The 23,859-nt window shown below is 44.6% G+C and overlaps 1 protein-coding gene across 2 annotated transcripts in view; it reads right to left on the minus strand.

Annotated features, from left to right (window-relative positions):
• The window catches only part of BORCS5 (BLOC-1 related complex subunit 5), an 88,141-nt gene that overhangs the window by 41,392 nt on the left and 22,890 nt on the right, over window positions 1–23,859 (minus strand). The window contains exons 1-2 of one of the 2 annotated variants that reach the window (XM_033058250.1): window positions 22,869–22,954; window positions 22,337–22,480 (exon numbers count right to left, since the gene is read on the minus strand). In XM_033058250.1, coding sequence (XP_032914141.1) covers window positions 22,337–22,480; window positions 22,869–22,926 — 202 coding nt within the window. In that variant the 5' untranslated portion in view covers window positions 22,927–22,954. Of the gene's footprint in view, window positions 1–22,336; window positions 22,481–22,868; window positions 22,955–23,859 lie in introns of those variants that run through there. The other variant, XM_033058249.1, reaches the window with a different exon arrangement.

Below are 23,859 nucleotides of genomic sequence, written 5' to 3' on the forward strand. Positions count from 1 at the left end.
AACATCCAACTCCTTTTTGAACCTTGTTAAATTCTTGGCCCCAGCAGCATCCTGTGGCTGACTGTTCCAGCATCTAATTGCAATTCCTAACTTCTGGAGCCGCCTGCCGTGGTCTGTCTCACTTAAACACTGAGCCCACTCCGTCCACGTGCAAGCAAAGAATGTTCCTGATAATCCTTGTGAACACATCTGCTTCAGAGCAGAGCACTGCCTCCATGCAGGTCTGCACCAGACCTTCAAAATCCACGTATTAAACTGCCAGGAACTGCAGGAATGCCAGAAGGAAAAAAGCCTGTGGCAGACTAATCCCTGCAACAATATTTGGAAGAAGCGTTTAATCACTCTGCTAGGTAAAAATAAATAATACAAAGGCAGGAAACAGGACAGCTGAATAAGAACACCAAAATATTCGAGCAGTTAACACCAAGGAGATGCTCTGGTTTCATCAGAGCGCACCTGAATTACAGACTGTGCTCCTGTAACACATCAGCCCCTCAAAAACACAGACCAAATGTGTCAGGCATCTACAGACTTATGTTGTATCATCCCCTCCCCTGCATCCTGCACATCAGGGAATCCAACTGTACTGGCCAGTTTCCAGAGTGAAATCATATAGTCTGCTATCAGCACTAGGAATTTATATTTCCAGAAAATCCTGATGTCATAGTCTGAGAGTAATTATCAATGAGGAATTATTGATTTTAATGTCAAGTTTTGCAATCACTTAACAGGGGGAGAAATAGAAGAAAACAGCCAAGAATTAACAGGCTATTCAATGTCTTTAAAAACAAAGAAGACTTTAGGAGTCTTTGATATCCAGACCAATTGCAGTCATGGCCAAAAAAAATCTCATTTTATTCCACTAGGGACTTGCTGTTGGGTCCATATTTCTTACCGTAGCTTGTTGATAAAAAGAAACAATTCAGTTGAAATGGACAATATACATATGGCTGACATACAAATGGCAGAAGTATGATCCAGTAGACCTATTTTACTCAGCAAATGCTGCAATCAGATCTGGGAGTCATGACTTGATCTAAAGGTATGGATGTACCCAGGAGTTCTGAGCAAAAACAGTACGTGTGCCACGGGATGCCCCAACACATCTGCCAGGCTAATGCCATCAGAGAGCTAAGTCATCTGTGAAACATGATTCCCACCAAGAGAAAAACAAGGAAAGCTCTTTTATCACACCTGAGACCACAGTTTCATGGCAGGTTAGGTGCCAGCATGTTTCAGCACATCACCCAAACAAGCACTTGGCAGCAACACCAAGTAAATTAGGGAAGGGACTGGGTCATCAACAGCAACACTCAGTACCAGAGGAGCAAAGCCTTGGCACGAAGCTCCATCAGCTCCCTCCAAATGGATCATCACTGTCACAAAGGGGTGGTGGCCCTGCATCCACCTCCTCTCTTGTGCTAGCCCTGGTACTTGTCTGATAGAGCAATAGACCAAAGCAGTTTATTAACAGTAAAAAATTAACCTGGCACAAAAAGAGTTCTCTGCCATGTTAGCAACACCAATCAGTTTCACACAGGGTCAGAGGAATGTCAGGCTCGGTGAGGATGGAGGGACATGCCAAGGAGGAATATGGGTGGGTGTATTCTCCTCCTTGGACAGAAGGGAGCTATTACATCAGCTCAAGCTACACTGCATACCCTGAGGATGCCTTGGAGGGGACATCAGCCTCTCTCCACCAGCCTCTCCATGCAGTGTTCCAGTTATGTACAGCACCATTTTAATGTTCTCCCATCCATCAACACAGGCAAATGAACTCCATGTACCCTAGGCACAACCTGCACAGAAGTAGTGAACAACAGTCCTCATGGTACCCATCCTACAGGTAGAGTCCAAGCCAAGCACTTTCCACACAGGCCAGAGGAATTTTGCTTTCTGCAAGATTTCAGAGCAAACACCTTTTAAATCTGCAGTTCTTCAGTGATAGCCTCATTTTAATACAAGGCTATATGATTGCAAGGTAACAAATGTCATTTTGATAGGAATCAAATGTTCATTTAAGAAGGGAAGAAAAAAAAAAGGAAGAAAAAGTAGCATGCTTCCTTATTTTACTTTTCCATATCTTCCATGAGGGCTTTACCAGATGTGGCCAAAAAGCAAAACTAATGCATCAGTCTGATCCCTTTATTAAGAAAGGATGAATCTAGAACTTTTCTGAGCTATATTCCAGTCATCCTCTCTGTTCAGGAATTGATACAGCCATGCACTGGTATAGCTGCTCACTCAACAGAGAGATTGTATTCACTTTGCAGAAATAGCTTCTTTTCAAAGATATCAGAAAACAAGTATGCAGTGACTGTTATTTGCATTTGAAGCAGAGGACAGTGAAAATTCAACTTTGTGACTGTGTTTTTAACATTCACTGAAAAGGGACAGACAGTCATTGAATAAAAGACTGCAGTGGTTTAGGATGTTCGTATAAGTAGTGGTTTTGGGTTTTTTTTTTAATTTAACTGTTCCCAGAAGCAGAGACAGCAAAGCAGATCACAGGAGTCACCTTTACGTGTTTCACTGTTTCATGCACACATGCCAACCTCCCAAAATGAAAAATAAATTAAACAGAGATATGTCAAAGATTTGTAAGTTATTCCACCTGAGGAACATGTTTCTCAATACAGAACAGTTTCCTAACACAAACCTATGGTTATTATCCCAAAGCAGGAGCACAGGAGTCAAGTACAAGCACCTTCACATAGTTTTAAAAAAAACCATTAGCTACAGCATCTCCTTTAGAGATAGCGTCATTAATTGTAGAACAAGAACATGCCTGAGGGAAAGCATATTTAGTATCACACCAAACTCCTTGATGACACCTCAGAAGAGCAGAGCTCTATCAGCAATTGTCTTAGGCATTTCAAGAACAAGAAAAAAACCAAAAAACAAACAAAAAAGGAAAAAAATTTTAAAAAACCCAAAAACAAACAAGCAAACAAAAATAAAACACAACAAAAATCAAACAAAAAACCAACAGCAATTTAAAAAAATCAGTCTAACTATTTTTTACCCTTCCCAGGTTAGGGCAGCATGCCCTCCTGGACAGGAGAGATCCCCTCAGTATATTTACAGTGTCACTTCACAAGAGAATGAGAAGGTAAGGCAGTGAACTAATCTGTACATTTTACAACCAGTTATGCCCTACCTACATTCAGGCAACCAAATGCCTTTAAAGTCTTAGAGTCTTTGATGGAATCATCCTCCTGCAAGGGCTTCTCAGTGAAGGCACAACAGTGTCCTTCCAAGGACAAGAATACTGAGGTGACTTTCCTAGCTCAGCTCCAAATAAAACCTGTCACAATGAAACTTGAGGCCATTTAGAACATTAGGGCCTATTGTTAAGCAGCTCTGTCTTTTGCCCCACAGATCATATAGTTAAACAAGAATCAGGAAAAAAAAAAAAAAAAAAGGCTGGCACTGTCATTTGTCTTACTGCTTCCTAATGTGCAGAAGTCTTGATGATCCATTTCTGCCTAATGGTAAATATTTATGAAAACCAAAATCAGCTACTTAAGTTTTTTGCTTTTCTACTATAATCAGAAACCCCAAATATAATTTCAAAGGCTCATTACTGAAACCAAAGTGAAAAAATAAACCTAATGCAACAAAGCCCAACACATGGCACCTAATCTGTTAAGAAATCATCTGTCCTGGCCCAAACTACCAGCAAAACTAAGGTTTTTAGGGCAGTAATGCAGCACATCTCCATTTCCTGAGCTGTTTCCAAGAATAACACCTACACCATCACCTGTGAGGGAGCAGCTCAAATGAGGTCCTCCTCCAGCTGCAGCAACCTTGGCCTTGAGTGTCCCTGGGAACTACAGGGAACTCCAAAGGGAACAGCTGCTCCTTCACCAATACTCATGCTAATGCAGTCTTGTTTTAAGGATAAGGCTTTTCAGGTAGGCAAGTCCTAAAATGTCACTGTGAAGAAAAAAATACAAAGGAAGAAGAACAATGCACAAACAAGAAGTCTTTCAGCTCTCTGATCCTTAAGGACTGAAAGAATGTTCATTCCTTTCATAAGAAAAAAATTTATAAACAAGGGTTGAAGTTTATACTAAACATGAGATAAGACACTATTTTAAGGTAATTTATTACATTTCCTGTGGAAGAAATACAAAATCTTCTTTCAAGCTTAAAATTTCTTATCACTGTTTCATGACCAGCATTTTGGCTGGAACAAGTCTAGCGTGTTAAGTGAATAAAATTAGTTACAAGGTACAGTAAACTCCAAACTTTGATAACTGAGACTCAAGGGAAAAAAAAGGCATTTGCACACAACTCTGTACAAGTGAGCACATCCTGGCTTAATTTCAAGAGAAAGTATCCCACAGTTGAGACTCCAGAGTGGGATAGCAATAGCTCTTAGCAAAATTTAATGAAACTTAAGATCTCACCAGCAGAGCTCTCACTCCTCCCTGAACTTGCAGACACAGTTCTAAATGGACAACAGAGTCAATAGTGAAGTAGTGACTTTGTGATTGTGATTGCCTTATTTTACCACTACACAGAAGGAGCAGAAATGGACTGACAGAAGAGCCAACATAAGTGTCCTGAGGCATGTTACAACCTACAACCTTGGCACAGATTCTTTCCCTAGAGCTCAAAAAGGGGATCCAGCCCCTTTGCTCACTGCATCTCACCCTGTGTTACTTCTGCTTTTTTGGCTGTGCTTGCCCCACCACAGCATGGCACGAGGCACACAGCTGTGGCTGAGGAGGGGGACAGAAGCCTGTCTGCCCCTCAGCTGCACTGGGTGTGCATGGCCAGGTGTTGGGAGCAAAGGAGGCTACAGGGAGGGCTTCTGAGAGAAGCTGCAGAAGTTTCTCCCATGTCCAGCAAAACCAAAGCCATGGGCTCCAGGAGGCTGAGCCCATAAAGGATGGCTGGTAACACCTCTGGCATAACAGATTTACAGAGGAAAAAAGTTACTGGGCGGCAGCAACTGGAGCCAAAGAAGAACAGGGGTGAGAACATGTGAGAGGAACAGCCCTGCAGAACCAAGGGCAGTGAGGAAGGAGAGGCAGGAGATTCCCCTGTGCCCCTGCAGCACATGGGGGTCCACAGGGATGCAGAGATCCAGTGCAGCCCATGGAGGAGCCCACAATGGAACAGGGGGATGCCCAAAGGAGGCTGTGACCTCCTAGGAAATCTGTGCTAGGACCTGCAGACCCATGGAGAGAGAAGCCCACACTGGAGCAGGTTTTCTGGCAGGACTTGTGCCCTGTGAGGGACCCAGCTGGAGCAGCCTGTCCCTGAGGGACTGCACCCCACGGGAGGAACCCCACGGAGGAGCACAGACCAGCCTCCAACCTCTCTCCTGAGCAGTGGCAGAACAAGGTGTGATAAACTGACCATGACCCACATTCCAGTCTCCCTGTGATGCTGGCAGGGAGGAGGTGGAGCCCAGGATGAAGGGATGGGCGAGGGGAAGGTGTTTTAAGGTTTGTTTTACTTCTCATTGTACTGTTCTGATTTTGATTGGTATTAAATTCAATTAATTTCCCCAGGCTGAGTCTGCTTTGCCCATGAGCGATCTCCCTCTGCCCTTATTTATCTCAACTCATGAGCCTTTTGTTGTATCTCCTCTACCCTGTGCAGTTGAGGAGGGGAGTGATAGGGTGGCTTTCATGGGTGTCTGGCTTCCAGCCAGGGTCAAATCACCATACCAACATATCCATTCCTATCTTTCATAGGAAACAGTCCCAGTACATCTGAAGAGCTGCTCCTGTCACAGACACTCTCCAGAAACTGCCCTATTAATGAGAAGAGCAAAACAAGCTTGGAGAGGTGGCATTAAAAGTAAATATTAGTGCTGAGTGAAAACAGGCAACAAACATCCTAGACTCGCTCATGGAAAATACCAATTTGTCAAATGCTCAGGAGAAAATTGCCCATTTCATTAAAATTTCAGGAAAAAAGTTATCTAAGCATTACACATGCTAGATAATATTACACTGAGGTTCAAAGACTTCTTACCATATATTTGAGAGACATTAGAAATAATTCCCATTTTGCTGTAAGCCATCCACAAGTACCAAGGTTGCACCTGGTTTGTTGCCTGACATATTAACCTGAATATAGAGACTGAAAAAACACCCTTTGGGCACTGGTAAATACCAGGCTAAACTCAGTTCTCCTCCCTGCCTCCATCCTACTCCACTTACACCTGCCATAGAATGAGCAATAATAGTGAAATAGACAACTTGCCTTTAATTTCAAGAAACAATCCCACATCTAGTCTTACAAGACAAAACATTAGGTGCACCCTGATATGTTTAATTTAGCACATTATCTATTCATTAGTCTAGCCCCACTCAGTCACCTTACGCCTGAGCAATGCCTCTGCCTGAAAATACAGATACTAGAAAATCTCTTCTTGTTTTTTTAACCAAATGCCAGCAACTTAAATCTCTTCTATTTCATGCAGGGATGCATTTGTGGCCCCATTTTGCAAAGGAAATATTTCAAAGGGGATGTAATCAGTGTGGTGGGCCACAGGAAGGGAAAAGCACCCAAGAGTAAGTCACATTAATTTTGCTCTTACATGCACAGAGATTTCAGTGAAAGAGGCACTGTCCTGGTTTAGGAGCCAGGTACTGTCACAAAAAAGGCAGGAGCTTTTCCTAAAATGGAGAATGAAAATCCCCTCCCTCCCAGTTTACTATAACTTGGAAATTAAGGGGCTCTCAGGCAAAGGTACAGGTTTAGGAATAACAGTTCTTTACTGATAGATCTACAAGACAAAAAAGAACAACATCAGCTATGAAAAACCAGTGACAAAACAGAACAAAACTTAGTTCCAGTCCCTTTTCCAGTTACAGATACTCTTCTCCTCTGCACAGTCCCGGTGGAGAGCGGGGTGAGCCCCTCGCAGCTGCAGCAGCAGGAGCAGGGAGGTGGAGATGGAGGCAGCAGGGCCATGTCCCAGGTGGGAGAAGGAAGACTCCGCTCACCGTTTGGGTCCCGGCGCTCAGCGCTGCTCTCAGAGGCAGGAGGCTGTAGCAGGGCAGGGTGCAGGACCAGTCTGACCGCAGAGAAACCTCTCTCCTCGGAGTTCGGACTGGCGAGAGTATCCCAAGCAAGGAAAAAGCGACCAGCCACCCCTATGTCCCAAACCCCACCAGTGATTAAGTCAAGGAGACAGCCCCCAGCCACCCTGATGCCCCAAACCCCACCAGTGATTAAGCCAAGGAGACATCCCCCACTCATCCCTTTTGTCTTGAGGAGTTAAAAGCTAAGGGAGCTGCCTGGCTGACTTCCTTAGCATGATAATAGGAAAAATTCTCCACCAAGGGAAAAAGTAAACCCCCCCCCTAACCCCCCAACATTATCCACCCCAAATTTTTCCCATGCTAACATATTACATCAAATTGGAACCATTAAATTATATACATACATGCAGTTACAGACACAGTATCATAGGTAGTTCACCCCAGAACAAGGTCTCCGTGGGGTAGGCATTGGGTCTCTCCATCCTTTTGCATCACCCACCAGGTACAACCTGGTCCTTGAGCAAAAACCACCCCACGGACAGGATTGTCTTTGCTGGAGGCAGAGTTCACCCAAACAGTTTTCCCTAGCATACCTCTCATGTGTACCACTGGAACCTTATCCCCATCTGGTGTTCCCAAGAGCTCAGATTGGGCAGGGCCTGCTCGGTTAGTGGAACCTCGGGTATTCACTAACCATGTGGCCTTTGGTAGATTACTTTCCCAGTTCGTGAAAGTCCCCCCACCAAGTGCCTTCAAGGTGGTTTTAAGCAGGCCATTGCACCGTTCGACCTTCCCAGCTGCAGGTGCATGGTAGGGGATGTGGTACACCCACTCAATGCCGTGTTCCCTAGCCCAGCTGTTTATGAGGCTGTTCTTGAAATGAGTCCCGTTGTCTGACTCAATTCTCTCAGGGGTGCCATGTCTCCAAAGGACCTGTTTCTCAAGGCCCAGGATGGTGTTCCGAGCAGTGGCATGAGGCACAGGGTAGGTCTCCAACCATCCGGTGGTGGCTTCCACCATGGTCAGCACGTAGCGCTTGCCTTGGCGGGTTTGAGGCAGTGTGATGTAGTCAATCTGCCAGGCCTCCCTGTACTTATATTTGGACCAACGCCCACCATACCAGAGGGGCTTCACTCGCTTGGCCTGTTTGATGGCAGCGCACCTATCACAGTCATGGATAACCTGAGTGATACTGTCCATGGTTAGATCCACCCCTCGGTCTCGTGCCCACTTATACGTGGCATCTCTGCCCTGATGACCTGAGGCGTCATGGGCCCATCGAGCCAGGGACAATTCTCCCTTGTGTTGCCAATCCAGGTCTATTTGTGACACCTCTGTCTTTGAGGCCTGATCAACCTGCTCGTTGTGTTGGTGTTCCTCATTAGCCCGACTCTTGGGGACATGGGCATCCACATGACGAACTTTCACAGGTAGCTTCTCTACCCGGGTGGCAATGTCTTTCCACTCATCAGCAGCCCAGATTGGTTTTCCCCTACGTTGCCAGTTTGCCTTTTTCCACCTTTCCAGCCAACCCCACAGAGCATTGGCTACCATCCATGAGTCAGTATAAAGGTAGAGCTTTGGCCACTTCTCTCTTTCAGCAATGTCCAGGGCCAGCTGAACAGCTTTGAGTTCAGCAAATTGACTTGATCCGCCTTCTCCTTTGGTAGTTTGTGCAACCTGTCGTGTGGGGCTCCATACGGCTGCTTTCCACTTCCGGTTCATCCCCACGACGCGGCAGGAGCCGTCGGTGAAAAGAGCGTAGCATGTTTCATCTGCTGGCAGTTGGTTATACGGTGGGGCTTCCTCAGCGCGGTTCACTTGTTCCTGCTCCTCGTCATCGGCGAGACCAAAATTTTCACCTTCTGGCCAGTTCGTAATTATCTCCAAAATCCCAGGGCGATTTGGGTTTCCGACGCGGGCGCGTTGCGTGATGAGGGCAATCCACTTGCTCCATGTGGCGTCGGTGGCGTGGCGGGTAGAGGGAACCTTTCCTTTGAACATCCACCCCAGCACTGGTAGTCGGGGTGCCAGGAGGAGTTGTGCTTCCGTCCCAATCACCTCTGAGGCAGCTTGGACTCCTTCATAGGCAGCCAAGATCTCCTTCTCTGTAGGAGTGTAATTGGCTTCAGACCCTCTGTAGCTCCGGCTCCAGAATCCCAGAGGTCGCCCTCGAGTCTCCCCAGGCACCTTCTGCCAAAGGCTCCAGGACAAGCCATGGTTCCCGGCTGCAGAATAAAGCACATTCTTTACCTCTGGTCCCGTCCTGACTGGGCCAAGGGCCACTGCATGAGCGATCTCCTGCTTGATCTGGGCAAAGGCTTGCTGTTGCTCAGCACCCCAGTGGAAATCGTTCTTCTTACGGGTGACCAGGTAGAGAGGGCTCACAATCTGACTGTACTCAGGAATGTGCATTCTCCAAAAGCCTATGGCACCTAGGAAAGCTTGTGTTTCCTTCTTGCTGGTTAGTGGAGACATCGCGGTGATCTTATTGATGACCTCAGTGGGGATGACCTGTGGGGCCAGTCACAACTGGATGTTTCTGCCACCCCTTACCAGTCAGGCTCACCTCAGCTTCCAGCAAAGACAATTCCTGTGATCCCCCTGTCACCCCAACAATGGAAACACGCTCTTCCCCCACATGTTCTGATGGTATTAGGGGCATTGTGAATCAGTATCAACTAATACTCTTGTGGCTCTGATGTGCCAGGCCATTGGATCCACACCATCCAATAGACTCTGTTATCCCGTGCCTCTCCCTGGCTAGAGGCAAGGCCCCTCTAGCCCTGGTTATTATTCCAGTGCATTCTATGGTAGTGCTCCTGCATTCTTTCTCTGTTGACAAACCTCTCTCTTACACTCATTAAAAGCCGCTCCCAGAAGGGAAGTGGGCCTGGCTCCCTTATAAATATCTGGTCCACACCTGAGTCCTGGGACAAGGATCCCAAATTTCTTGCCTCTGTACCATCCAAGTGCACACCTGTACCCATGAGGTCCCAGACCTGAAGTAACCAAGTTGTCAAAGCCTCCCGGCCCCGTCGTGCAATATCTTTCCACAGATTGCGGAGATTTTCATATGACAGGGACTCAGTGATGATTTCAACCTCTGGCTCCCCTGCTGGTTGTGAGGGCCCTCCTCTCTGGTCCTCTTTGTCTAGGTGCCTTGTTTTAATTTTAGACTTTCTAGTTTCCACAGGGGCAACTGCTGCTGGCTGTGAGTGCCCTTGCAATTCAGCTGGACCCTGGGCAGATGTAACATCTATGGGTTCTACTGCAGCATCACTGGATTCTCCCCCTTTAAGGCAGGGTTTCTCACCAGCTGGGGAGAGGTACTCCTTCATCTGGCTCATCTGGCTGACTTCCTTAGCATGATAATGGGAAAAATTCTCCACGGAGGGAAAAAGTAAAACCCTCCCCAACTCCCCAACAGGCACTCCCAAGCTCCATTTAAGGCATGATAGTACTGACTAGAAGTTAAGGAAATGACAGATGAGAGAGAGATTTCTGTGGTTTTCAGCTGCATAGTAAGATTTATTTCATTCGATTTTCTGATATTCAGGACCTGAACAATACAGTAGTACACTCTTATTTCACTATACCTTATTTTGATTTTCAAGAAAAATACGCTGAGCAATCTGGATAATAAAGAGGCAGTTTAGCACACTACAGAACTTGATCAGTCTTCTGAAAAATTTCAGTAGAGTCAAAAAATGGAACTAGTACAGATTTTGTTTTCTTACTAAGGCCCTTCAGTTAAGAAGATAAGGGAGCAGGAAAATCAAAAGCATCAAAATAGTTGGCATCAAAACAGTTTCTAAACAGAAAGTTTATGAACAGTCTCAGCACTTTTTAATCTTTTCCAACCTCAGTTCCTTCTAGATGGCAGCTTTCCAAAGTAAAGACCAATTCTGCTGGTTTTAGGAAAAGAGCACCAAGCCATTAGGTTTAGCCTGCTCTGCTCACCCTTGCTCTTGGAAAAATCACCAAACCAAACAGACAACTGAAGAGCAGAATACAAAATATTTGCACAGAAGCCCTAAAGGTGCAAGTCCATCAGTCCAGCTGTCTCTGCTCCTGCCACAGCATCACCACCCAGTGCTTCACAACCACCCTACCCCACTTTCCTGAGGGGTAAGTTGGTCAGAAAAGAAAGTACCAGTGAATCCAAAAGGGACACTCTGTGGGAAGTCAGAGTGCCTCAATAAATCCTGCACGTTATCTTCTCCTGCACTGAATCCAGAAGCTAATTTTGGATATGTGCTTGCCTTAGTCCTAAAGTACCTAACTGGGGCAGCTGGCAAAGCTGATCTCAGCTGGCACCCACATGACCTCAGTCCACAACCCCTGGGATTTCTCCCCACACCAGCCAAAATGCCTGCTGGATCCCATGATGAGCCAAATCAAGTTCCTTGCCTGCCAGAAGTATTTTTCCTTTTTTATTTCCCAGATAATTCCCTGGTTACACTGGTCACCTTATCTTCCTTTCATCTTAAAATTTGGTTTACAAGGAGTAGAGAGGAGTCACCCAGGACCACTGGTTAAATATTAATTGATTGGAGGTCGGAAAACAAACATCCTCAGCTCCTCACCTTTTCCCAAAACTCTACCAAATCTGTTAATATTTAGCAATTTCTACCTTTTCTTTTGTCCTGTGTGCACTACCCTTATCTTCTCCTGTTGCACAGTGACCACGATGGCACATCAGCACAGCCCATTTTTAGCCAATTCACTCAACCCTTCCACTGTATCTTTATGGAGAGAACACCCTTTTTCACACCAATCCTACTCCTGCAGCACTTCAGCATCTAGCTCACTTCTGTCATTTCACAGCACAGAAAACCACTTTATTTTTGCTTTACATCTTAAATACTTGATGCAATCAAAACTTTAATCTTTTTAGATGCTTCCTTCTGCAAGCTGAGGTGGTACAAAGGCTGACATACCACCATAATTTTCTTTGCACAGGCGAGAGCTATGACATGAAAAATAATTCTGCTCCTACCACATTTGTCCCATTGCCTGGCATTAAAAGCTAGGCCGAGCCTTTACATTCCTCATCTAAATACATATGCAAACACAGACCACAAAAGTAATTGGATTCAGATACTAATAAAAGGCATTTGACATTTAAAATAAAGTGAAAGTCTAAAACACCACTGTAGTTTAATCATCAGTTGTCATACTAGAGATCATTAGACAAAAGAAATCATTTACATTCCAAGTGACTAATCTACAAATTCTTTCTGTCTTCTCTACCACATAACATAATAAATCAGATGAATAACTGAGGGAATGTACAACAGTGGAGAATTTCAAACTATTGCAAAAAAAAAAAAAAAAGGCAACTCAGCCACCACCCAAACTGACTCCAAATTTCAGTTTATACTAAAACTGGTGACAAGTTTCCTGAAGGGTAGACAATCAAAACCAAAGTAAATATTCTACTCTGATTTGTCCTGTTTCTGCAAATTTAAAAATGCAAACGTGTACTTCCATTTCAATCACCTACATCTTGCTAATTTCACGTGACAGAAAACCTAAGATTTGTTCTCATGGGAAACAAAGCAGCATGCAGCACTTAAGAAGTTTCATTTCCTGTATCTCTTCAACTTCCTAGTAAAGATAAAGGTTCTGTTTAATCAAATGAAGTCAAGACTTCAGGGTTAAAAGGAAAATCAAGCTTCCCCTTTAGGTTCAGGCTTTGTTTAGCTGACAGAAACCTCCCAAGACTCCTACTACAAAGAAGGAGAATGGATAAAATCCTGACCAACCTTTTTCCCATCCTCCTCCTGAACCAGTTGAGGCCAACCCTGAGCCATTCTTTGCAGAGAGATCAGCCAAGACCAACTTTCCAGCAGTTTTATATGTGTTTGATACAGTAGCAAAATGAATAATTCAATTTTATCCAAAAGCATCACCAGGATTTGTTCTTCCCAGAGCTCATCAACACCATCTTAGTTTGGCAAAGAACTAAAAGCAAAGGGTCACTCAATGAAACACTACCAGATAAAAATTATGAAGTTTTTTGAAGTCTCTTGATAACTATTATTTATAATTCCCTGGTCCATAACATCACACTTTCCAATGGGCTCTTTGAAAACATCCCATTGGCAGCACCACAGCTGCAAGTGGTAACTGCAGCCCAGGTCAGGTTCCAATTACACACAACAGTCACAGAAAAGGTGGAGGATGCACAGCAGAAAACCCACCACAATAAGGACACAGCAGAGTAAAAACACAGTAAGAAGAGATGATCACTTGTCTGGCCAGCTAATATCTGAAAAAGAAAGAGATTCTTTAGGATAAGGGGTTTCCTTGGCACTATGCTTCTTCTTTTAACTTGAAACATGGCTTCCCATCCATGGCAGCTGGCACAAGAGTTTAGAAAAAGTATGCAGAAACAGTGAATTTTAAATGAGGAAACTCAAACTCCAGTACTTTTACACTGAAGTCCAAGTGCTGATGAGGTATACCTTGCCAGGGATTTCACTTTGGGCAGTGAGATCGGGGGAAGAGAACCTGCTCAAGTGATTTTGCACTGAGAACAAGTTTGGGCAAGTAGCAATGGTCCCTATATTAGCATTTTAAATTTTTTTAATGGTTATATGCAAATACATTATAATCTTAAATTCCTGGTATGCACCAATACCTTCTCAAGCACCAAAAGGTTTGGCCAGCATATAGTGAAGGACAATACTCTCCAGCTGATGTCCAGATTTGTGGTACAGATCTCCCATTAATGCAATGACGAAAAGAAAATCACACAAATCCCTTGCAAACTCAAAGGGCTTTTATTGGCATGACAGACTAGACACAAGATACTTCCTGACATTTCCAAGGCAAGAGAGGTAAAGGTTCAAGACGCTCCTCGTCCACATTCCCTCTCCTAAAAATAACTGAAGAACTAGCAAAGCACTGTTAGCTGAACAAACATATGCGATCAATACAAAGATTCTCCCAAACAAATGCCTTCATTTATGTCACCTGTACTCATACACGAGGAAGGGGGTAAAGGGGTAAAAGCCTGGAATTTTAGGCTATCACTTAACAGACGTTATTTCTCCTCCTTTCCCCTTCTCACTCTGTGCCTCCCCCCTCACCCAGTTCATCCCATGTTCTGCACTCTTGCAGCAACGCTGGTTTGTAGGGCTGGTGATGAACCGGAAAGAACTTGTTGAACTGAACATTTCTGAGCTGGGAGAAGGAAAAAGTCTTGCAATCATTTTCTAGACACAATTCCCCATCCTCTTCCATCCTCTATGCTGAATAAACAATTTTTCTCAGCACATTGGGCCACCAGGGAAGCACTTACTATGCACCCCTCCTGGCATGAGAACACCTTGGTCAGCACACCTATGATCAAAGCAGTGTTATCAAGAAAAAAATATTAAACTCCATGTTACTCCATGTTAGATGGTGTACTGAGGTGAGGATCAAGAGCTATGGACAGCCTCTGAACCTCAGTCTTTCACCAGAATTACTGCTGATCTACATTTTCTTACCACACACACTTAGAAACCCACTAGTAACAACAACCAAAAATAATATTTCAACTTTTCCAGATCATAAATCCTTCTGGAAGGTTTTCAGCTGAAGATCACTGCACCATCTCCTCCTCACAGACCTAGTACTATTTCAGCCTGTAGCTGCCCTTCAGTAAAAAGCATTTTGTGGCTCAGCTCACAGGTCCAACGGGTACCAAACCCAGCAAGGTCACCAAGACCTTAGTCACTTGGTACCAGTGCCAATAGAACACAAATGTTCATGGAAAGAGCTTGAAGAGAAAGTAGTTTCCAGTGTGCTGTTTCAGCAAGGTTTCCACCCCTTTTCAATCACTTCTTTTGTATTCCAGTGACACCCTGTGGCACTTACCTAGACTGCAGGCTTTCCAATCTCAGTATCTGTATTTTTAACTATAGGGGTCAAAATCAGCAAGTCAGAAAACAGAGAAAGGAAACTGCAAGCCTGAGTTGAAGGACTGTTGGAGCACCTCACTACACCCAAGGCATGAATTGCATAGATTTCTCCTGCATAGCAGTTCCCACTAGCAGCGTGTGCTGCTGTCCCAGTACCCCACTTGCTGTAACAACTTTCCCTTGGGTACAACTACATCACTGCCATGCTGATGTAACATGGTGAAAAGAATCTAATTTTAATGCCTGATCTTCTCAGGTCTTTTAGTGCAACACTGAATGACACTTCACACTGCAATATGTCAGTCTAAGTTACACAAGTGACTTCCAGGGGATATTGTAACAACTGCAGCATGGGATCATAAAGTCTCAGTTTTCACTGCACTAGAACAGACCCACCTACTTTTTCAAGAGTGTCATTTCTATATGCATCAGCATATCAAAAAAAAAACCCCCACACAAGTGTATTCGAACAGCAGACTAATATTTTTACTGTTTGCTCTTAACCTCATTAAAAAACCTCTCACGAACAGCAAGTGTACTTCATTTTGCCCTTCAACTCTTTAACCATGTGAAGAAACATACTCACAGTGGATCTTTAATACAGCAGGCAGGCAGGAGATGCTGCACATTTTGCATTTAATGAACAAATCAAGGGGCAGCCCGGGCATATTGTGTGTTCTCCAAAACTGTGTGCCACAATTACACACCTTACCACCCTACCATGCAAATTTAAACTATACAGAAATGCACACTGTTTTGGGACAAAACATCTTCAGTCATCTGGAACTGACAGAAGCTTTGCCTTTGCCTTCCACGACAGCGAAGTCACAATTTCACCCTGAACATCCATTATTGATACAAATTATTGCTTTACAGTGTGTACATCTCCTCCTGTCCATTGTCCTTGACTAACTTACCTCTTATTTGGCCACAGCTTCAGGATGAGGGAGGTTCCCAAGCTGAGCTTCACAGCACACTGGTGTAGTGGTGCCTAGGCACAGCTACAACAGGTAGCAATTCCACTTCCTACTAACAATACTACTTATCACTTACTGCAAACTGAAAATCAGGATGTCCAGGAGATCATCTGCATCTCAGGGTTCAATATGCAATCTGCAAATGCACATCATCTGGTTTATGCATTCAAGGGTGTCAACAAGCCAAGCATACCACGGAAAATAGAGGGAATATTCAGTATGTCAGACCTAACTGTTCAAGCTAAATGAACCACAAAATTCCTATTTTCCCTTTTGTTAAGATGCCCCAAGAAACGAATAGAGGCAGATCAAATTTGATTCTAAACTTAAAGGTTTCATAACAATGAGCTTGCTGACCTGTGCTTTACTGGTCAGCTGTTGATCTCATCTTACACAATTATCCAGAGAGAACATGGTTAAAGCTGAGCTCCCACCACACTGCTTTGATAACTAGGATTAGGGCTGGAGCAGACCTGTTTTTTCACTTGTACCTTAATACCCTTTTCGTTTTTATATAATTTTAGTAAGTCAAACACTAATTAGAAAACAGGGGTATTACTTACACACATGACTTTTTGGAATCTACTCTTTATTCTGAACATAGTGTTTGGGCAGGAAATAAAGGCAAGAGTAGAGTTTTTGAACTATGTGATGTTACAGAAAGTGCAGCTAACTGCAGACAGGCAGAACATATAGAAGCATCCTCTCATCCTTTACATCTACCATAGTCACTTGACTGAATCAAATGGGACCCATAGGAGAAAAAAAAAAAAAATCAATAATTAAGTAATTTACACCCTGTTGGGTAAGCATAGTATTTCTCAGTAAACTAACTGGCCCAAAACCAAATAACCTTCTGGTCTTGGATAAACTTATTAATTCCTTAAAGCCTGAGATCAAATGGAAACATTCAATTTTCAAAAGTGATGCAATGCAACTGCTCGTCCAGCAGTAAGACACAAACATTCTAAAACCAGCCACCAGTCAAGAGAAAGAATATTAACAGGGGAGTCATGCAGCATCACATAAAGCAACCTACACATGTACAGCTGGTATATTCAGTAAGGACAGCTCTGTACAGTACAAATGTACAGGGCATAAATGTATCTCCTAGTCATGTTTCTAACAGGAACATTTCACTGCATGCAATTTTCATTGATAGAAAACACATTCAACAGATGGATATCCATCAGAGAAAGATGCCAACAGATATATCAAAAAGAAGTGAGAAATTTTACTGGCCCCTCATTCAAAGACTCAATCAAGTCTTAACTTATGAACAAGGCAGTAATGATGACTGAAAAGTACACTACTGTGAAGGAGAGAGAGAAAAGAGAAAAAATTCTATCCAGATTTTGATGCCTAAAATCCTTGAGGGCAAAAAAGACTTCTCCATGTGCTTTCCCATTACATGCTTATCCTTGCCTGGAAAGACTCACCATAACTACACTCCAGTACAAAACACTAGCTCCTCTGCCTTATCAATCCGATGCATCTGATTTCCAGACTCATCCCAACGTAAAGAGATCACACATTCTGTAAGCATTTATAATTAACACTTGGATATTTTGGATGTTATAAGCAATTATTTGCCTTTCACCTTAGCCTGTTAATAGTGATTTCAAGGTACACTGGCATGCAGATACTCCTCATTAAAGTGTGCGGCAAATTGATAAGCCAGGACACACTTAACTCCCTCCCACTTGGTATTTTTGCTCAGCACTTCTTCTGATGTATCCCAAGGGTAGCTGCATCCCAAGGGCTGCAGTGCCAGCTGAAGAGCTCTGCCACACAGGCTCTATGAAAGTAAAGGAAGGAGGATCTGCAGGTGACTTGAGATGAGCACCAAAGCTTATTCCCACACAGCAAGATGGTGGGGAGGAGCAGTATGTGCCTGAAGAGAGAAATTGGAGCTCCAAGGTCCTCAGCCAGGGGAAAGGGCAGGCTAACCCACTATGCAGACAAGCTTACACTCATTCTGTTCATCAGCCAACACACAAACTACACCAAGAGGTGTGGAACAGCTGGAAAAGGGGAAGGGAAAGGTAGAAAAGGCAGAGAACTCAGTGTCAGCAGTTCCTAATGATCTCCCTATGGATGTTAAGCATCAGACTCAAATCCTCTCACACAGAAAACTGAGTTAGTTCAGTTCTCCAAACACCCAACAAGCAACTGAGGAATACATGGAAGTCAGACATCATCTTCATCCACTCCTTCAGCAGTCCTTTGAAGGGAAACCTCCACACATCAAAACCGAAGCATCTTCTAGATTATGATTTCAGGAGCTACTTCCAAGTCATGAATTCAAAATGGAGAGTCAGATCTCTACAATACAGAATAGTGCTCTACAAGCCTCAAAAAAAAACCAAAAAAAAAATCAACAAAAAAAACCCCCCACACCAAAAACACACCCCACTAAAAAACAAAATAACAATAAAAAACTCAAACTTGCCAGGCAGATGTACTCACATTCTTCATACTTCTTTCCACCCAACATGCACATTTTGTTACCAGCTCTAGGCATGGGGTCCATCCAACCAACTTGGATGTTTCAAATTCTAGTAGAGACCTATACCCTCAGCAGCAGATCCTCCTCCTGAGGCACAGGGACAGAATTATAAAAGTATTCAAGTACCATATGAAGAGAATTATAAGAATAAAGTTCACTGACGTGTGCTATTAGACTAAATTCCCTACACTATAAATCAAAGTAGGAGCACACAGTGAGGAAAGGGGAAGAAGAGAATGTAAGAAAATACTGAGGAGTAAGATGTGACAAATACTTGCTTTACATGCAGTAAACTCTAAACATCCATCCTTCCTTTAGACACTATTCCAGGAAGAAAACATACACCAGCATTTTTTAGACAAGTACCTTTCCTACCTGAAAAATTACTTCATAAAAGAAGTTCTGGGCTAGAGGATGCTAATGAGTTGCACCCAACCCTTCACAAGGTTGTAAGATGAAGACCACCAATGTTTTACAAAGGAATGGAGTGCACAAGCAACTTGCTAAGTGTCTGCAAAAAAGACACCTCTCATCTACATGATACGTCTGGGAATGCAGGTGAGTCTCAACAACCTCTGCTGACCTTTCTTCTCTCAGTGCTTGAGGGACCAGGAGTTCCTATGACAGAAGACATGCAGTACATGACAAATGCAATTTGCTTGTGACACAGCTGAACTGTTCACAGGTCAGCCTCCAGCAGCACATCAGCACATTGCTTAATTCACAGAAACAATCCCTGCTCTCCTGGGAACTTGCACACAACAATCCAAACACCATCAGACAAAACAAAACAGAAAGAAAAGTATCATCACATTCTTGCAGCAGGGCAAGCAGGCACCACCAACAGCTTCAAGAGTTAAATATCCAGCATTAAAACTGTTCTTTTAGTATTAAGGTTTCCTCCAGAAATAAGTCAGAACACAAATCAGGGCTGCAGAATTACCTCTAAATAACTACAAGGCCATATTCAGTGAACTCACAGTATACTCAATACTCAGTAGGATGAGCATACTCACAGTATACTCAATACTCCAAAGGATGCTGCCACAACAGCTTCCTCCAAACAAGGAGGAAACAACAAGGGAAAGGGAAGCACAAAAACATAACCAGTACTTACAGGGGACCGGTTTGTTTCAAGTTTGTTTCAAGTTTGTTTCAAGTATCTACAGGTGCTGTTTTAGTTACAGGTTAATTTTAATGCACAAGACCCACGCAGAGGGAGGTCACAGTCCTCCCTGACCTGCCAGCAGCAGCTGACTGTCACTGCTTACCCGGCAGCTTTTGTCAAGCAGTCAGGATTCTCAGATGGTCACAATAACACCAGGCTGACATGAAGAACCATGAAATGAGATTGAAAAGCAAACTAATCACAAAATCCTATGGGAACAGGAGGAGGTACAGTACGTAAAGAAGTTTCCGCTGCTCACACGGTGCCATTGCAGTGAGATAGTGACCTCTGTTTCTTTTGCTTCTTCAGTCTTAATACTTTTATCAGTGCACAACTCTAGCCATACGGCAGGAAGAGGTTTCTTTCCCAAAAAAGCCTCCAGAGACAAATAAAGCTTTTAAAAAAAGGAGAGACCTTTTACCTGGGCCTGCAATGAAGGAGCAAGGACCAAGGTTTTAAACCAAAGAGGGTAGGTTTAGATTGGACATAAGGAAGAAATTATTTTTATGATCAGGCTGGCAAGACAGTGGCACAGGCTGTCCAGATCACGAGTCTTCAAGGGTAAGCTGGACAGAGCTTTGAGCAACCTCACAGCAGCCTTCCAGTACCTGAAGTGAGCCTACAAGAAAGATGGAGAAGGACTTTTTACAAGGGCTCTCACAGCTGTAACTCTGAGGTGCAATTCTCCCGGTAGAAATCAAGAGAAAGCATGAAAGATGTAATGGACAGGACACCAGCTTTTTCATCCAGGTGAGAGCTCACAATGGTAAAGACTTGCAGGTTCACTGATCACAAGCTCAACATATAGCTAGGAAGAACAAGTGCATTTGTTTTTCAAGAACATGCAGTGCTTACATGACCATGTATAGTTTGCCAGTCCATTTATTTAATGATTTTGAAACTTAAAAGCAAAATAAAATCCCTTGGCTTTGCTTAGGCAAGGAGAAACTGAATAGAACAATGAAGTCCACAGGGACTGCAAGTCCACACGCAAGCTGGTAAATCACAAGACACAAGTTTTTAGAATGAGCTCCTAAAACATCTCGAAACTTCTTCAACCCTTCCGGAAACATAATCTTGCATGGGAAGAATACAGATAAGAAACCAGTCTAAACAGAACAGTTTCTCAAGTGGGTCTGTGGTAGATCTGCCGTCTCTCAAGAGTCAACTCACTCAACAAGCCCACACTGTTTTCTACAGTGAACACAAATATCACAGTCTGATTGTTCAAGTAATAACAAGTAGTTGAGGCTGAAAAAGGTGTTCACAAAAGTGATTCAGTATGCAAAACTCTTGAGCAGTCACCAGATGTCACCACATCTCAGGTAGAGAAGCAGAAGGAGGAAAGACAAAAACAGAAGAGAATGTTTCTATCATACATCCCCAGCTTCAGGTCCAAAGTAAGGCTTGAAAAAGCAACTGAGTCACCAAGACAGCTTAAAGTGTGCACATTTACGAGCTGAAGGACCTGGACTGGTCATCTAAGGCAGTGGCTTCCAACCTTTCCATCACAGCCACATGGCTGCTGCTCCTCTTTCTCACTTCCCACCTCAAGTTCTGGACCTTTGAGACTCTAATAGCCTCACAGGAACACCATCTCTGGAAGTGATCACCAGTCTCACTTTCCAGGACTACCTTCCATAGGCCTTGTGCAAACCCAGGTTTGCTCATGAGTTTGAGACTGGGTGGAACTGAAACTCTTTGTCATCATGCTATTACACACACACACAACAACTTTGGTACAAGATGTTGTAGCATCTTCTAAATTTCTTTCTCTCGTATTAAAACTTCCTCATTTCTTCTAGGGATTTGGATTCCAGCATTTACATTTCAAGCTATCACTAGCATGACCCTGATTCTGCCTTACATACAAAGCAGGACAAAGCATTTGCTTTACAAGCAAAGAGTGTTCTGCTTTTTTCATGGCCTCCCTATATTTCTGCCCCTTCTGCAGGAAACAGCAGTCACTGCCATGCACATCCAGAACTTACTCATAAAATAAAATGCCCAGTAAAAAGTTAAATGTTTGGCCTAATAGGCAAAAAGTGGTGGTGTGATCCTACCTCTAGTGATGTCTTTTCAGACACTAAGGCCACTCTGCATTCTCCTCAAAAAGAGATAGCTAGAAGCCAGGCCACAGAACACACAAACAGTTTTTGTTAAACTGCAGACTCAACAACTTTGATTGAAATCTTCCTTTTGAACAGAACAGAAGAAACAAAGAATGAGTACAAGGGATTAAAGAGGGGAAGGAAAAGAAACAAAGAAAAGTCTCAGCCTATGTACCCCACTGCAGAAAACAAGAATAAAATCTGCTTTGTGCTGGAAACTCCCACAAGGTACCTTGATTTCAAGCAGCTTAATACACACACAGGTAGCTATGACTGAGAGTAACACACAACTGTTTTTAAAAGAGCAAAAGAGGAGACTGTCATCCATTATATATTAGAATATAACACAGCATCTCTCATCAAACAGTGGTACAGGGCAAGCTGGTATGCTTGGAGCTGTTCTGTCTTCACAGTAGATGATTCCATTGCAAACTACATTACCAGCCACCTCTAAACCAGTTCACCCACTGTTTAGAAGGCTAGGCTTAATTATGGCATAACAAAAGAGTAAGATTTAAAACAAGAGGGGAAGTGAAAAATAGGGACAGAAATATGAACTTCAGTACAAACCTCAGGGTACACAAACTCCATTAGGTACAAAAAAAGAAGGCATTTAAAAACAGAGGAAGAACAATCACTTACCTTTCAAAAGGGGCTGGAAAGTTGGAATTTCCTGCAGTTTTATGACATCTGGATCATTGCTGACATTCCGTGAGGATTGTGTTCCTGGTGCTACGACCACAATGTCGTCCATTTTTGCTCGTTGCTTGGCTGGCAACGGAGATGCTGGATATGGGAGGGAGAGGGAAGAATCAACTTAATAAGCCGATTCCACCAGAATCCAAGCCTATGCGATTATTGCTCTATTTAACATTGCACGGCTATGCTTTTTGTAGCACACTGCCCAGATCGCTGAAGGGCTCCATGCTCCTTTCCCTCTGCACACCGGCACACCTGCACCACTGCCGGCCGCTCGTCCTGCTGCCTCTGCCCACCCCCGGCTCTGCTCCCCCGGCCCGGGCGGTGCCCCCGCGCCGTCACAGGAAGGGCCGGGCCGCCGCTGCCTCCCGGAGAAACAGCGCTTCCCTTCTGCACAGCCGCTCCCAAGGAAACAGCCGTGCCCCTTTCCTCTGCCGGCACAGCCCCGCGCCCTCGCTCCCTGCCAGGCACCGACCTGCGGCGCTCGGCTCGCCCGGGCGGCTCTCGGCCTCGGCGCTCTGCTCCGCGCCCATGGCGCTGCCTCCGTCCCCCGCCCGCCGCAGCGCGGGGGCCGCCGCCGCCCACGGGGTTCCGGCTGCGCCGGGTCACGGCGGCTCCGCCCGGCGGGCGGGGCCCCGCTCGGGGTGCGGGGCCGGGGCCGGGGCCGCTCGGCTGTGCCCGGCCGGGGTCGGCACGGGGCTTCGGGATCCACGGGCAGAGTAGCGCAGGTCTGTGTAGGGAGGGAAGCTGATCCTCCTCTGCTACTCGGTCCTACTGAGGCCAATATTTGTAATGCTGTGTTCCCCTCGGTGTTACCGGACAAGTTATATTTCTTTAAGAAGGAGCGTATGACCGAATATCCTGAGTTGGGAAGGACCCACCAGGATCATTGAGTCCAGCTCCTGGCCCTGCACAGCCACCCCAACAATCCCACCCTGTGCATCCCTGAGAGAGTTCTCCAAACACTCCTGGAGCTCTGGCAGCCTTGGGGTTGTGACCATTCCCTGGGGAGCCTGTTCAGTGCCCGACACCCTCTGGGGGAAGAACCTTTCCCTGATACCCAGCCTGACCCTCCCCTGACCCAGCTCCAGCCGTTCCCAGCTCCTGTCCCTGGTCCCAGAGAGCAGAGCTCAGTGCCTGCCCCTGCTCTTGCCCTCAGCAGAAGCTGTGACTGCCCTGTCTGCCCTCAGTCTCCTCCAGCTGAACAGACCAAGTGTCCTCAGCTGCTCCTCACACGGCTTCCCCTCAAGGCCCTTCACCCTCCTTGTGCCCTCCTTTGGACACCCTATAATAGTTTAATATCTTTCTTACATTGTGGCACCCAAAACTTCACACAATATTCCAGGTTAGGCTGCCCCAGCCTAGAGCAAAGCAGGACAATCCCCTCCCTGGCCCAGCCAGGGGTGTTTAGTAATTGTGCTGAAATCAGCTCCAAGTGGGAAAAGGTAATTCTGATAAAGAGGATC

This window comes from Catharus ustulatus, chromosome 4 (assembly GCF_009819885.2).
Source record: "Catharus ustulatus isolate bCatUst1 chromosome 4, bCatUst1.pri.v2, whole genome shotgun sequence".
Taxonomy (NCBI): domain Eukaryota; kingdom Metazoa; phylum Chordata; class Aves; order Passeriformes; family Turdidae; genus Catharus; species Catharus ustulatus.